Source organism: Pseudochaenichthys georgianus, chromosome 24 (genome assembly GCF_902827115.2).
Source record: "Pseudochaenichthys georgianus chromosome 24, fPseGeo1.2, whole genome shotgun sequence".
Classification (NCBI taxonomy): domain Eukaryota; kingdom Metazoa; phylum Chordata; class Actinopteri; order Perciformes; family Channichthyidae; genus Pseudochaenichthys; species Pseudochaenichthys georgianus.
In genome coordinates this window covers 17,881,263-17,895,381 of record NC_047526.1, presented here as the reverse complement: position 1 = coordinate 17,895,381, position 14,119 = coordinate 17,881,263, and the positions used below count along the sequence as shown (strand labels likewise).

General features: G+C 39.6%; 1 protein-coding gene across 9 annotated transcripts in view; it reads left to right on the top strand.

Moving 5' to 3' along the window:
* The window catches only part of epb41l2 (erythrocyte membrane protein band 4.1 like 2), a 62,346-nt gene extending 52,478 nt beyond the window's left edge, over nt 1-9,868 (top strand). For 4 of the 9 annotated variants that reach the window (XM_034075758.2, XM_034075762.2, XM_034075761.2 and 1 more), the window contains 9 exons: nt 393-563; nt 1,078-1,218; nt 3,299-3,370; nt 3,791-4,336; nt 5,473-5,601; nt 5,884-5,982; nt 6,749-6,829; nt 8,191-8,305; nt 9,778-9,868. In XM_034075758.2, coding sequence (XP_033931649.1) covers nt 393-563; nt 1,078-1,218; nt 3,299-3,370; nt 3,791-4,336; nt 5,473-5,601; nt 5,884-5,982; nt 6,749-6,829; nt 8,191-8,295 — 1,344 coding nt within the window. In that variant the 3' untranslated portion in view covers nt 8,296-8,305; nt 9,778-9,868. The remainder of the gene's footprint in view (nt 1-392; nt 564-1,077; nt 1,219-3,298; nt 3,371-3,790; nt 4,337-5,472; nt 5,602-5,883; nt 5,983-6,748; nt 6,830-8,190; nt 8,306-9,777) is intronic. The other 5 variants (XM_034075769.2, XM_034075763.2, XM_034075764.2 and 2 more) reach the window with 5 other exon arrangements.
* Nucleotides 9,869-14,119: the final 4,251 nt, after the last annotated feature.

Here is a 14,119-nt window from a genome sequence, read left to right as displayed (position 1 = left end):
GATTGACAGACTAATGTTCCTATGACCTGTTGAACCAAGTGTCCCCCTCCCCTATCCCTCTCTTGTTTAATCCTTCCCTCCTCCTTCCTCCCCCTTTTCCGTCCTCCTCCTACCCTTACATTTGTTTTGTTGTATTCATTCTTCCTTCTTTTCTTTTAAAACCTTTTTGTACTTCCACCTTTACTTATCATACTCTTTGTTGTCATTTTTCTTCTCTCTATTTCATTTCTCTTCCATCACCCTTTCCCCTCATCTTTCCCATGATCCTCCACTCCCCACCTCTATCCCACATTCCAAAATGTTATATTTTATCCCCTACCATCCATACTCATCCTATTTACTCTCCACTCTTGTACCCCGCCCTCCTGTCCTCCTCCCCCTCCCCTCATTAGGACCATGATAAGACCACGGACGAGGTTCTGAAACACCAAGCTAGCATTAGCCAGCTAAAGCGCTCCTTTATGGAGGCGCCATCTCCCTCTCCTCCTCAGCCCAACCAGTGGGAGAAACGTCTCACCTCCTCCCCCGCTCCAACGATACGTATTCAGCAGCAACAGCAAGTGGTACGTCTGTCTGGGTGTGTCTGTCCGAGAGGAAGCATGGGGCATTTTTACTTTCAAACTTTTGTCTGGTGGAAGGCTTTCGTTGCAGACAGTTGCAGTTCTGCAAAACTGTTGCAAAGAAACAACAAAGTCAGTTTCTTGCGTCTTAAGTGGGCATTTTCATTTGATGCTTTTGCTTTGTTGTGGTTTTCATCACCTGTTTTTACCTCATTCTCCACTTGATGCACTATATGGGTTTCTTCTTCTCTCTAGGAACTCTCGCTTTGCTCCATTTCTTTATTTCCTTTTTCAGCTGGACTCACGTTTTACATCTTATTCCTGAAGTACAACTGTTTTATTTTGTCAATGATGTGATATTCTCCTGGTATCCGCTCTCTTAATCTGTTCTGCTTGATATAATCAGTATTAGAGGCGGAGGTGTGAAGCATGGCTGCTCTTTGTGTTCCTTTATTTCTTCTCTGTCTCCTCTCAAAAGTGTCTTCTCTTCTTCTCTACGTTCTGTGTGTTGCTGTAGAGTCTCGAGGAGGAGATAGCTTCTGTACTCCTCAGTAGACACTCTGGCTATTGTTCAGCTCCTCCTGCCTGCTGTACACCTGAACCGACTCTAGATGCTGATATAACCCCAGGCTCTACTTCCACACTCGCTGCCACTGAGGTGCTGCTGCTGAACCTTTAGGAGTCACTCTACTTTCAGTTCAGTCGATGAAAGTAAATCCATCTAACTCTAGATGCTTGCAAGATGTGTTCATCAAACACTAAATACATGCAAGCTGTCCATATCGCCTGCTGTGGATGGTGGATGAATGATTTGTAACAGAGACCATTCATCCTGAATAATAGGCATGGTAAATCTAAAGTAAATAACAGATGATGGGACATCCCCTGTTTGTTTTGTTGTACTTCTGTTTGTGGATTGAATGCAAATCCGCTCCATTTAAATATAAATATCTTCTTTACCAGCTACTTTAGGAACAACAGGTTTATTTTTTATACTTTTTGCTACAAAATCAGCAAGTATTGAAGCAGTACTTTGCACCAAGCTTAAAAGAAATCAAATTAGATTCACAGTGTTTTCCTTTTTTTACATATGCTTTTAAAATGGCACACAAAACCGCTTGCATTACATGTAACATCGGTTGAATAAAAGATTAAAAAAGTACAACAAATATAAAACGACATGGACAAACTGATGATGGCACGAACAGAAACAATGTCCATGATTTGAACTAAATTCATTTAAGTATCCCAGGTTTTCTATGGTCATTCATCTCAGAGAAACTGCTGACTTCAAGGCTCTTTTATCTTTCAAATTGATGGGATATTCTCTTTAAACCTATCAGGGATCTTCTTATCTTCTCCTCATCTTAAACTCTTTTCATCCCGGCTGCCTGCAACCCGATTCCTCATCGATTGATCACTTTGCATGAAAGATGGAGAAACTATCATATTCAACCCTTTTTCCCTTGTGCAAGCATCGCTATAGAGTGCCACCGTGACGCGTCCTAAAACCCGGATGTAAACTCCTTCCGGTTCCTTCGTCCACAACCAATGCAATTTCTCCATAGGATTTTGGAAAATAGCTGGAAATAAGGTCTGTGGTTGACACACATTTAAGAAACGGATCACGTTTTGTTCAGCCGGATAATATCCACATGCCTACCATACTTTTATAATTTTCTAATCGTAAATCTAATCGTCAGAAGCAAAATGCTAACGTTATGCTATAAAGGAACTACAGCAGGGTCGCTGCTCCAACGTCACGCCAACTTAAGATCCATATTAAAAACTACAGATTCTAAATTGTACAAGTTGAAGCGTTTGTTTGAACAGTTTGAAGGAGGCAGGAACTTGCTTTCAAGCAGAACACGGGGAAAACAAACTTAGCGGGAGTGTTTACGTGTTCGGTGTAATGACGTACAACGGCCTCGACAACTTCTGTAGTCCTATTCAGCCACTCGGTAACAACCATCGTTTTTCAGACACGTAAACTCTTCAAAAATCACCAGTGGGGTCTCTGCTGATGTATTTAATGTCGTAGAACAAAACGTGATCTGTCTCTTCAATTTGTGTCAAACACAGACTTTATTTCCAGCTATTTTCCAAAATCCTATGGAGAAATTGCATTCAGGGTTCTTACGGTCATTAAAAACCTGGAAAAGTCATTGAAATTCAAAATGCTAATTCCAGGCCCTGGAAAAGTTATGGAAAACAATATTTTCCCCAACATTTTGGAAAAGTCATGGAAATGTAACTAAAGTTGCATCAAATATAATTTATATTTTATCTAATCGCCAAAATATAATAATGATAATAAATACTGTATCGTATAGTAATGAAACGTAAAATGGCATTTAACTGTCGAGGTATTTTGCTGGTGAGAGATTGTAGTTGCTTTAGCGTGTTTTAGATAAGCACAACATGTTTCATATGCAGACCTTATTTTCCTGTTCCATGTTCAAATAAACCATTTTCAGTGGTACCGCTGAGAAAGAGTCATTTCTTTGGTCATGGAAAATTAGGTAAAGGTCATGGAGAAGTCATTGAAAATCATTGGTGAAAAAGTGTATGAACCCTGTGCATTGCTTTTTGTCGAAGGAAGTGGTAAAATGCTAACTTACTTTTGGGTTTTAGGATGCGTCACTGTGGCACTCTATACGGCTATGTTACAAATTCTATGCTTTGTCACGGTCAGTGTGTATGATTGATGGTTGTCATGGTAACTTTCTGTCACGCAGGAGAGCGCGCCCCAACTGGAAGATGTCCCCGCCGCAGAAAACTTGATCTCTGAAACCAAAGAACCTGCAAAGGTGGTCCTAAATTAACATCCAGCCTTCCATTCACGATCCTTTTCCTCCATTTCCTCCTGGCAGCTTGAAATGCTACAATCATCAATTTATGACTTTTCATTTGTCTTCGTATCTGTTCCGCTCACTGTCTTTGTGTCTCTTTATCCACAGTTGAACATCTTCATCTTCTTTTATTTCCGTTGTGTATTATTTATCTTTTTATTTATGTTCAATGATCTTGTTATGCTTATTTTATTTTTGTGTCCCCATGCGTTTGTTGTGTATGTGTGTGCACTTCCATTGCGTGTGTCCGTGCACTTCGTGTACGTGTGTGTGTGTGTGTGTGTGTGTGTGTGTGTGTGTGTGTGTGTGTGTGTGTGTGTGTGTGTGTGTGTGTGTGTGTGTGTGTGTGTGTGTGTGTGTGTGTATGCATGTGTATAGACGGCCGAAGTTGAAATCGAAGAAACCGTTGTCGTCCAAGAGATTTCCATAGCGCCCAAACCTGGACTCGTCTCGGTTACGAGCCCACAGGAAGTGACGGCGGAAAAGGAAGTAGTTGTAACGGTGGAAACGAAAGAGGCGAAGCAGGAGAGCGTTTCTTCGGAAAGCGAGAGCGAGGAAGAAGCGGAGTACCATCCGAATGTTTCTATCTGCCACACACAAATACCAGAGGAGGAAGAGGAGGAGGAGGAGGAGGAAGAGAAGGAGGAGGAAAAGGGTGTGTCGGTTCCAGATGCTCCCTCCCTTCCCGCTGAAGTAGAAGAAGAGGAGATCGAGAAGAAGAAGAATGTAGAGAAGGAAGTAGAAGCTAAGAGCAACGATGATCCAATCACAACACAGGCTACAAACGGTCACACCCTGCCGAAGGAAAGTGGTCTCGCCCCGGAAGAAGAAGAGGAGGAAGAGGAAGAGGAAGAGCTGAAAATGAACGGAGAAGCCTCTGTGGTGGAAGCAGAACCCCGGCCGCATGTTATTTGTTGCTCCGAGGTAAAGTCTTCACTTTGCTGACTGCAGAGCCCCCCCCCCCTCTGGGCTTTCATCCATCCTACCAGCCGTAGAAACACCTGCCATATTCTCTCCTTCCTGCTTTCCACAGTGCCGGTTTCCTTCCTGCTTTTGCGTGAATATTAAAGCCCCATGTACATCCTTACACTTCCTGTTTGTCCTATAGAGTTAAAACCGACTGAGGAGTTTGTTTTTTGTGCGTTGGTGTCAAGTTACCATCCACTACACCGTTAATTTCAGTCTTTATGTGGATTTCCCATATTCATATAAGTTCTGTGACATCATCATACTCCACATCATTATCAACATTATCATAGTGTGGTGTTACTTCCTCCTTCTCTGTAGTTGAAGTAAATGGGGCCTGCATGATGCTTTTAGGTGTACACTTGCTGTTTTTGCTTTGCATGCCGTATTCCATTTTTTGGTGTGTATGTACTTGTGTGTGACCTCCATGTGTTTTGGCAGTGATGCTTCTCTCCCTCTGTGAGTGTTTAATTGGCTCGTCACGGTCACCATGGTAACGCTATTGTGGAAATCATCATTGCCAACCACTCAGGAAATGCCACCCGCTCATCTGAATGTCTTTTTTTGCATGCCGTCGAAACATCAATTTGCCCGTCTTGTTATATTAGCATGGCTTTTTAAAAAAATAAATAATCTTACCGGCTTTTATGCATGTTTGTGCCGTGTCGTACTTTTGAGTCGAAGCCAAATATGTTGTCGTAGTTGTGTGCTGCTGTTGTAGCTGTCACCTGTGCATTGCTGGAAATAGTCGTTGTCGTATTCTGCGTTTTGTTGTGGTGTTGTTGCACGAGATTGAAAAAACTTGCATGAGCATTCCTGCCTAGACTCAAATGTTTTATACAACTACTGCTATGTGTACCACTGGACAACTGAATCACTTCCCTTTCAGTACAATAAGTACTTTATTTCACATTAACAAATCACTCATTTACACTTTTACGATATTTTACCAAAAAACACCTCAAACATTGATTTGGAAGTGATTTCCTAAGCTAGTGCTAGTACATGTGTCTTTATGTCTCCTTAACTGTCTCAGTATTAATTGACCCTCTTTGTATTAACTCCTCCCTCACTTCTCTCTCGTCCCTCCCTAGCCACCTGTGGTAAAGACAGAAATGGTGACTATATCAGACACGTTTGCAGCCCAGAAAACTGAGATAGCTACAAAAGAAGTTCCCATCGTACACACGGAAACCAAGACCATCACATACGAAGCCGCACAGGTGCACATTTAAGAAACACAAGGGAGTTTTTGTGTTTATTTTTGTCCTTTCGTGTGTCAGTATTCTTGTATTTGTGTGAAATTGTATCATTATTTAAATGTTTTGTTTTAAAAAAGCACATCCCAAAAAGCTTCCTTCCTAGAAACAGTGCATGCTGTGGTTATTTCACTTCTTCTTCCTCAGGGAAATCATGTTTTAGTTTGTAACAAAACTTTCTTTGGAGCAACAGGGATATTCTGTGAAGTTCAGCTAATGATCTCTTTTTGTCTCCTCTGTTATCAGTTGGATGGTAACGGCGATGGTGAGCCCGGTGTGCTGATGACAGCTCAGACAATCACCTCTGAATCTCTGTGTACTACTACAACCACACACATTACCAAGGTACACACACACACACACAAACACAATTATTCTTACGCCTCTGTGTTTTTCTGTCTCTTTTCTGCTTGTATGGAAGGTAAGCGAGAGCGAAAGAAAAAAAGATGTTCTCCCCGAAGCTTAAGACCTCAGAACAGTTGGAAAAAAATAGGATAATTTAACAGTTTTCTTTTCTCTTTTTATTTCATTTTAAAAACAGATGGGAAAACATGTTTTGTCAGGTGTTTTCTTTGTTGTTTTCAGGATCAAGTGTTTGTTGTTGTAATACTAATTTCATTCATTGTACAACAGTGTACAACAATCCTATCTTCTAATTTAGACTAAAAGCATTGTCTTACTGGTATGTTTTAAATGAAATAGCTTTCCAACCCACTAATATATACAGAATAGCAATGAAAAACTACTTAAAAATGTATGCTTTTATTCCTATTTAAAAACAATTGGTTGTGGTAGACTTTTATCTCTTGTGGCCAAAATAAGTATTGCAACAACAAACACTTGAAAAGGATCCAGACAAAAAAATACAAATTCACCTGGCAATTTTTTTGGATGAAAACAACCTCAAAAGATTATCCTTGCAAAATCTCTTTTACCTTATTTTGAAGTCCCAGTTTTTCATAAACACAGAAATGTATTTAGACTCGGACTTTAACTCAGACTCGTGCGCCTCTCAGGGCTTCCATAGGTTTGACCCGTTATATCCCCCAGGGGGGATTAACCAATTTGACCAAACATCAAAGCCTTATTGTTGTTGTGTATTTTGTTACAGATGTTAAAGGGCGGCTTATCAGAGACGAGAATTGAGAAACGCATCGTCATCACTGGAGACTGTGACATCGACCACGACCAGGTTAGTGTTCCAGTCGCAAAACCCAATCTCGTTTCTTTACTAAGTCAGCTAAATCTTTCTGTTAAATCAACAAAGAGAGGTCTGGTGACATGTCTATCATGTTGCTCATAGTCTGGATGCTAAATTAGATTTATAAATCGCATAATAGAGATGCCGACATGCAATTATCCGCTACATCCTTCTCATCACGTATTCATCCATACTGCTGGACAATGGCCACCCCATGTCTGATTGTGTTGCTCGTTTGTGTCTTTGTCTAAGATTGTCAGATTATAACGTTTTTTGTTGCCCTAGATTTAATAAATACAGAACACCTGTGTACAAAGTCCTGTTGGATTTTAAATAACAGATCATTATGAGCTTAGAGTGAATTCCCCTAATAATAACCAACTATTAGTCCCTTTGTCACCGAATTGTAAGTATAAAATGGGCGAAAGCTCCTGCAATGTTCATTCAATATAAGGGGAAACAAGATGCTACACTGTCCCTGTACACCAGGGGTGGGGAACCTTTTTCCCCTCAAGGGCCATTTCAATTTTTACAATATCCTCCGAGGGCCGTATACAAGTTATTGACCTCTGCTTAAAAATAGTAAAATCACAGATTAATTTCTCCTTTCTTTCATGCTGTGCAAAGAAAAAACAACCTCTTAATCCAGATATTTTACCATGACTCACTCACTCACGCACGCATGCATGCACGTGCACGGTTGTGGCATGACCACCAAAACAGAAAGATATGGACACCAGATGTGTGCAAAGGTATTTAGTTTCCTATCCATGTGGACATGATTTAAGTGGGGGGGGGGGGGGGGTCTAGATTTCTCTATTTTTTTTTTTCTTTTTTGCTTGTGTTTATAAATTACCTCGAGGGCCGGGGGCCGGAGGTTCCCCACCCCTGCTGTAAACAATGGCCTTCTCATTTAGGAAAAAGAAGATTGATAAACCCTGCCCTAATTTAGTTTAAAGACCCAATCAAATATACCTCGAATATTTGACAAAACATTTTTATTTAGCTCAGGTCTGGATCTTTATGCATGATCCCTCATCCACTGCTTTGTTTAAGTTACCTTTTTCATTTGAGACGCTGGATTTACATTTATTTTTTATTGGAAATAAGATACAAAAGTATTTTATTTCCACTTGATGTGTCCAAAGCCATTTTACTTCAACTCGAAGAAGTGAAATAGCGCATCGATCGTAAATCCAGCATTATTGTCCTTTTTCTTTATGCTTGTTATTTAACTTTTCATTTAACTCATTTTTTCCACCCTTCCCTCCTCCTCCCCTCCCCCCCATCACCTCCTCCACTGCACGCCCTGCTCGGTGCTGCCTCTGTGTGGTTACCCCTTGGTACTGCAGGCACTGGCCCAGGCCATTAAGGAGGCCAAAGAGCAGCATCCTGACATGTCTGTTACCAGAGTGGTGGTTCATAAAGAAACTGAGCTGGCTGAGGAGGAGGATTGACTGAACGCAGGTAATAATAATAATAGTAAGGCATTATTATTATTATTATTATTATTATTCACGGTGAAAGTGCTGGAGGTCTTTGTGTTGCTCGAAAATGTTGAACTTTCCATTTATATCAGGAATGAAAAAAGTATATATTTTGTTCTGTTCTCACCTGTTTTCGCCTTGGTCATTCAAATCTAACAAAAAAGGGTGTTTTACTTAAAGGTGACCGATCATGCAAAATGCACTTTTGTACGTCTTTTATACATGAATATGTGTCCCCGGTGTTCCAGGGAACTCACCAAGTGTCAGAAAACACAACCCTCTCTCTTTTCCTCCATACCCAAATCTCTAAAAACGGGGCTGCAACGGATCTGATACAGACTGATCCAGATTTGAATTATTTTCTACGTCACAGAAGTGGTGCTCCGCCTATATGGCCAATTCTCCACCTATCAGGGGAATGTGGGGTTGGGCCACCGCCGGCCATTGCCACTCGAAAGCGCTGGAGACGCTGTAGTACATATGCCAGGCCTGTAAGTGGCGCTGTAGTCTCCCACAAAAGCAGCAAAGAAGACTCTTTTTCTCCCTCCCGAGGCAAGCGTTTGCTCCTGCTGCTGTTATTCAATGCAATCCCTCCCTCGCTGTAATTCTCTCCGTTAGTCCACTCGGGATTTGACAAACACCCACCTTTCCGCCTCTTCCAAGGAACCAGGGACCGTGCGGCAGAGTTTCAGTTCGATCTTTTTTCGCCGGTCAACATGTCCGTTAAAGTTTAAATCTTCCGGACACAATTAGAAAAGTGCCGGTCTTCTTTGTTATTTATTGAGCTTTAAAACAAATGAATAATGACTCTATATAATCATATATAAGAATAAAACACGGAGGACGGAGATCTCTTTTTGTCCCCCTCTTCTCCCCGCTGCAGCCTAACAGCTGATCTCAAAGCATGCTCCCCTCTCCTGCAGGGGGGCGTGGTCAGCTGCAAAATATATATATATATATATATACTTTATATAGGTATGGCCCTACAATATATTGTTCAAATATAGCATGATAGGTCACCTTTTAAAAACACGGTTAAACACATCTATTTACAAAACACATGAGAATTAAATATTGAAACATGTGAAATAATAAATGAATACAAATATGAATAGAGAAATTAAGGGGAAAGAGAAAAAATATTACAAAAAATGCTAATTAATCATTTATAAATGATTAATACAAATATGTCACCTAAATACAATGTAATCTTAGCAGTGGGGTGCATAAAGTGGTTGATTTACGAAAGCTGAAGGAACAAATAATCCCACACATGAAGCTGCTAAAGCCATCATGAAACATGAAAAGATTTGAAAGAAAAAGGAATATTACATTTAAGGAAGGTAGGCAGTGACCGATGGAGCACAAAGGAAATATTTTGAGTAGGAAAACTGATGTTGAATGCCATCATCCCACCACCCCGGCTCACTGCCCCCCCCTCTGTATTCCCAGAGCTGAAGGACCCATCGTGACTGTTTCCTCCGCTGACGTCGAGCGACCTTCATCACCCTACGACAACCCTGACTGACTGAGGAGGAGGAGGAGGAGGAGGAGGAGGAGGAGGAGGAGGAGGAGGAGGAGGAGGAGGAGGAGGAGGAGAGCTGGAAAGGAGACAAACGGAGAGAAGTCGCTCACCTCTTCCCTGTCCATCGTTCTTACATTTCTGTGGTGCATCTGAATCCCTCACTCCCAAAACGAGAAAAAACAAAAAAAAACGACATCTTCCGAGGGAACAAAAAAAAGAACCACTTTGTTAGCTTAACATTTGTAGCGTGTTTTAATTTTTTGTAATAGTGTTTTTTTCTTTTAATTGTTTTACAAAAAGAGAGGTAGAGTGTCTGTCATGTATTTCAAACTCAAAAACTGAAGGGATGCACCGATAACCAAAAAATGAGTCAACGCATTGATTATTTCTCTAAAGTCAAAGTATGTATTCCAGGTTTTTTCAGATGTAGAGGTACTGACAATCACAAATATCTTTATCATTTTTTTTATAAAAAGTAATAAATATGACGCTAAAGCTTTGTACTTTTTTTTACTGTATCAGCAGTGGAAAAGTGGAATTGGTGCATTCCTTAGAAAAAAGTAAGAAAAAAGTTCTGTTTTAAATAACAGCTCCCTCCCTCACTGACTGTGGTGTAAATGGAGAGGAACACAATGTAACAAAGTACTTAAATATTTAACAATAACAAGTAAGAACTGCTCATTTTTTTAACAAAATCAAACAGTCTTACTCATAAAATCCTTTTCACAGTCAAATGAAGAACCAGGCGTGTCACGTTATCACATTTTATCACTAACAATTTAAAAAGAAAAAAGTAGGGAGCTGTAACTTAATCTATCGCAGTAAAAACAAATCAACAATGTTTTGTTTCAAATTTTTATGATTGTGTCTTTTTTTTCTGTAAGTATAGTTGTTATTCATCCACATTCCTTGTGTGTTGGCTGGCTGCTGAGTGAGTTCATTTTCAGTTAAATCCACTTAAATCTAAGAAGAGAATTTACATGTTGCCATTCACTGTGGACGGGAAAGAAAAGGAACATTTATTAAACGTGACACCAGACAGGTGGAATTACTTCCTTGTGATATATTTGTAAGTTTTACTGTATTTAAGAATTCATTTTTACTAAATTGACTGAAAATGAACTGACTTTAAAGCTATACAACTCTCTGTACAGTAAAACTAAAGGTTATTAGACGGGATGCAGCTTTTCATTAGCTAAAAGCTCTCCCTGGGCCCGCCCACTGTACGACACTAGCCATTCCTATTGGGCCGCAGGGAAGCAAGGGAGCAGTCTTTTGATTGGGAGAGAGGATCAGTAAACTGAAGGATAATTGGGAGATAGAGGTGGAGCTGCGCAGTGCCAACTAACAACTTTGGGAAAAAACATTTAAAGCATAATGGCCTTTACTCTCTGACAAGGGTATGTTATTCACTCGTGATTTTATTTTAATACTTTTAGGACAATCTTTAATACAAAATCTGCAAATTAAGCACAGGTACCAAAACGGAGGACATACAGTAAACTGAAAAACAGATTTATTTTTGCTAATTTTGCAGCAGTTTGTCATCATAGTTCAGCACTTCATTTCATTCACAGCTTCGTTTCATAAAAAGCCAACCAACCCTGCCAGATAAAATAAGATCTGGGATTTAATTGAGCATGTCTTCACATATTTGTTATCTTAAGCGAGTCTAGGTGGAAGGCTAATGTGTTTGATTGGTTTGAGAGTGTGTAGATAACAGATTATCCTACAGTACGTCGAGATAAGATTCTCGACAGCGGCTTATGTCGTAACTGTTTCACCGCAACCAAAATATTCTTCAGCATTAAAGCGATTTTGATATGTTCCTGACCTATTTTACAATCAGTTGCCAGTACACTACAATCAGACAGTTACAACCAAAAAAGTAAAATGCTGCTTAAAGGGAAACATATCCGACGGTTTGAAGTGCTCTTGAAACCCCTTGAATCTCATGTTTTATTCAGTTTTTGGTGTCATTTTACTGCAAATATTCCACAAAAATGTGACTGTAAATATTGGTGGCATTAAATGGGATAGAGCAAGGGGTCGACAACGATTTTCAGTGTGAGCTGCGGAAAAACAAATCGTCCTGAAATGTAAACGTTTTTAGTGCCACATATTAATTTGAAAACACTTCCCGACTAACTGGACATAGAGGGATTTTGAATTAGAGACTTTTATCGTTAGGAAATGTTAACACACATTCTCCACGTATATCACTTGATTGAGTGGCAATGACTGCCTGGGCATTCTATGGGGACACAATGGTCTGACCTTTTCTATGCAGTTAAATTATGTTCCAGATGAGGGGGAAGCTTCAACCTTTAACCCCCTAACGCCACAAAGCAGCAGAAAAACATTTTATAAAAATCAACCGTGAAACGCTAGGCAGCTTTGGAACTTTCGCTATCAAAAGAAAAATCACACTTTGAAAAAGGAATTGCTTGTATCACAACAGCTATATTTGTAGATTTGCTCATTGTCTTATCTCTGTGAAATTGATGTAGTTGGGATCTAATGGCGCCCTCTCTGATATTTTTAATATTGTCTCAGTGTTTTTGACATTGAAGGAACACACCACTACAAGCCACCATTTATTTTGTGTACTTCTAGCCCCGGGTTTAACCTCTTTTTCGGGGGTCTGGGCTCTTTTAACCAATCACAGGGGCTTTGGGGAGGCTGCGGGGTCTAGTTTTCCAAAATGTGGACATTTTATTTGAGGTTCATTAAAGAATTGTCTCAACTGAACGCGTTTCTATAAGTAACTTTATTAACATTAAACACAGTATAGACAAACCGATGAAAGTTATTAGTTACAGTCCATACAAACATGGTAACATTAATAACAGAAAGAGATGGTATTAATAATATATAATCAAAAGACAGTATGTTGTTGTTTTCTTGTATGAGGCTGATGAAGTAGATGATTATCTCATGCTTTGTACCACAGATTTGACCAATAAAACAAGCATCATTTTGTATTTCAATGACTTAAAAACTCAAAAGAAAAACTTTGTATAAAACAAAAAACACTTTGGAAAACCAACCACAGCTGCCTCATTGTTCTCTATTTAGCCAACCAATTATCATCAGAAGGGTTTTTCTATCTAGCAGCTTATTGTCTTGTGTCCCCCACGCACAGCCACTCCTCCCCTGTGTAACACTGTTTAAATAAAGGATTGTTATACTCTGAAATCTGTTGGTCACATCATTTTTTATTCTTTCATAGGTTAATTTGTTGTATAAAATGTAAATCCTGCATGCTAATTCTCATAAAACTAGTTTTCTCGGTTGAGGTATGTTTGTTAATGAAACATAAAGGTAATACAAACAAATCTTTTCAACAGTTTCTCAAACTTTCTCCCAAGCTTTAAAGAAAAATACAGCTTTGATGCTTTTAGCTTCATAACGATGACAGAAAAGGCAATATTCAAGATTACCATGAAGTTTAAAACTGTCATCATTATCACATCTTTTTTCGCTTCAACATTCATCATCTTAAGGCACTTTTATGATGGCTGAGATAAAGTCTCTTCCTGATTGAGTTGATATTTATTATCACACTGATTTGTAGAGATGTCCGTGCAATCTGACAGAAAAGTGATGATTTCAGAAGGTTTATGCTTCTGTTTTCAGTGTGGTTGGTGAAGAAAATGTGTGTGCGCGTGCTGACAGCTGAGTGCTACCGGTGCTACCCAACACTCCTCTTGCTCCGGTCTGCACTCCTCCTGTTCATCTGCCGGTAGATGGCGCTTCTGTTTTCCACCAGCACATCCTCCTCAACTGGGAAATAGTAGGAGAACAAACTTGAGCACGGTTTGAAACATAAAATCAAGGACATAATACAAAACAGACGGATAATAGTCCTCATACATGTTTTTTCTTGCATAGATGTGGAGGTATTTACCTCTAGTCATAGGCCTACACTATGTTTCATACCCTTTTCCTTTGGTATATTGCTTGTTGCTATTGTTTGAAACTTTGCTAAATGAATAATGAACTAACAATTTATGTTATCATCGTCAAATTATAAATTCAGTCATCCTTTAGGTCTGCCAATCCTTGATTTTATGTGTTTCATTACGAAGGAAACGACTTTTGAAAACTGTCCATTCCATTGTGCGCATGCGCAGTGTTAATCACTCGACTCGTCCTCATCACGCACAGCGGCACAGGTGTGTCAAAAGTTGATGAAAACATTGTGAAAATCAACTTCCATCAACTTCCTGACTTACCATTATGAACATTTTAATATATATATATATA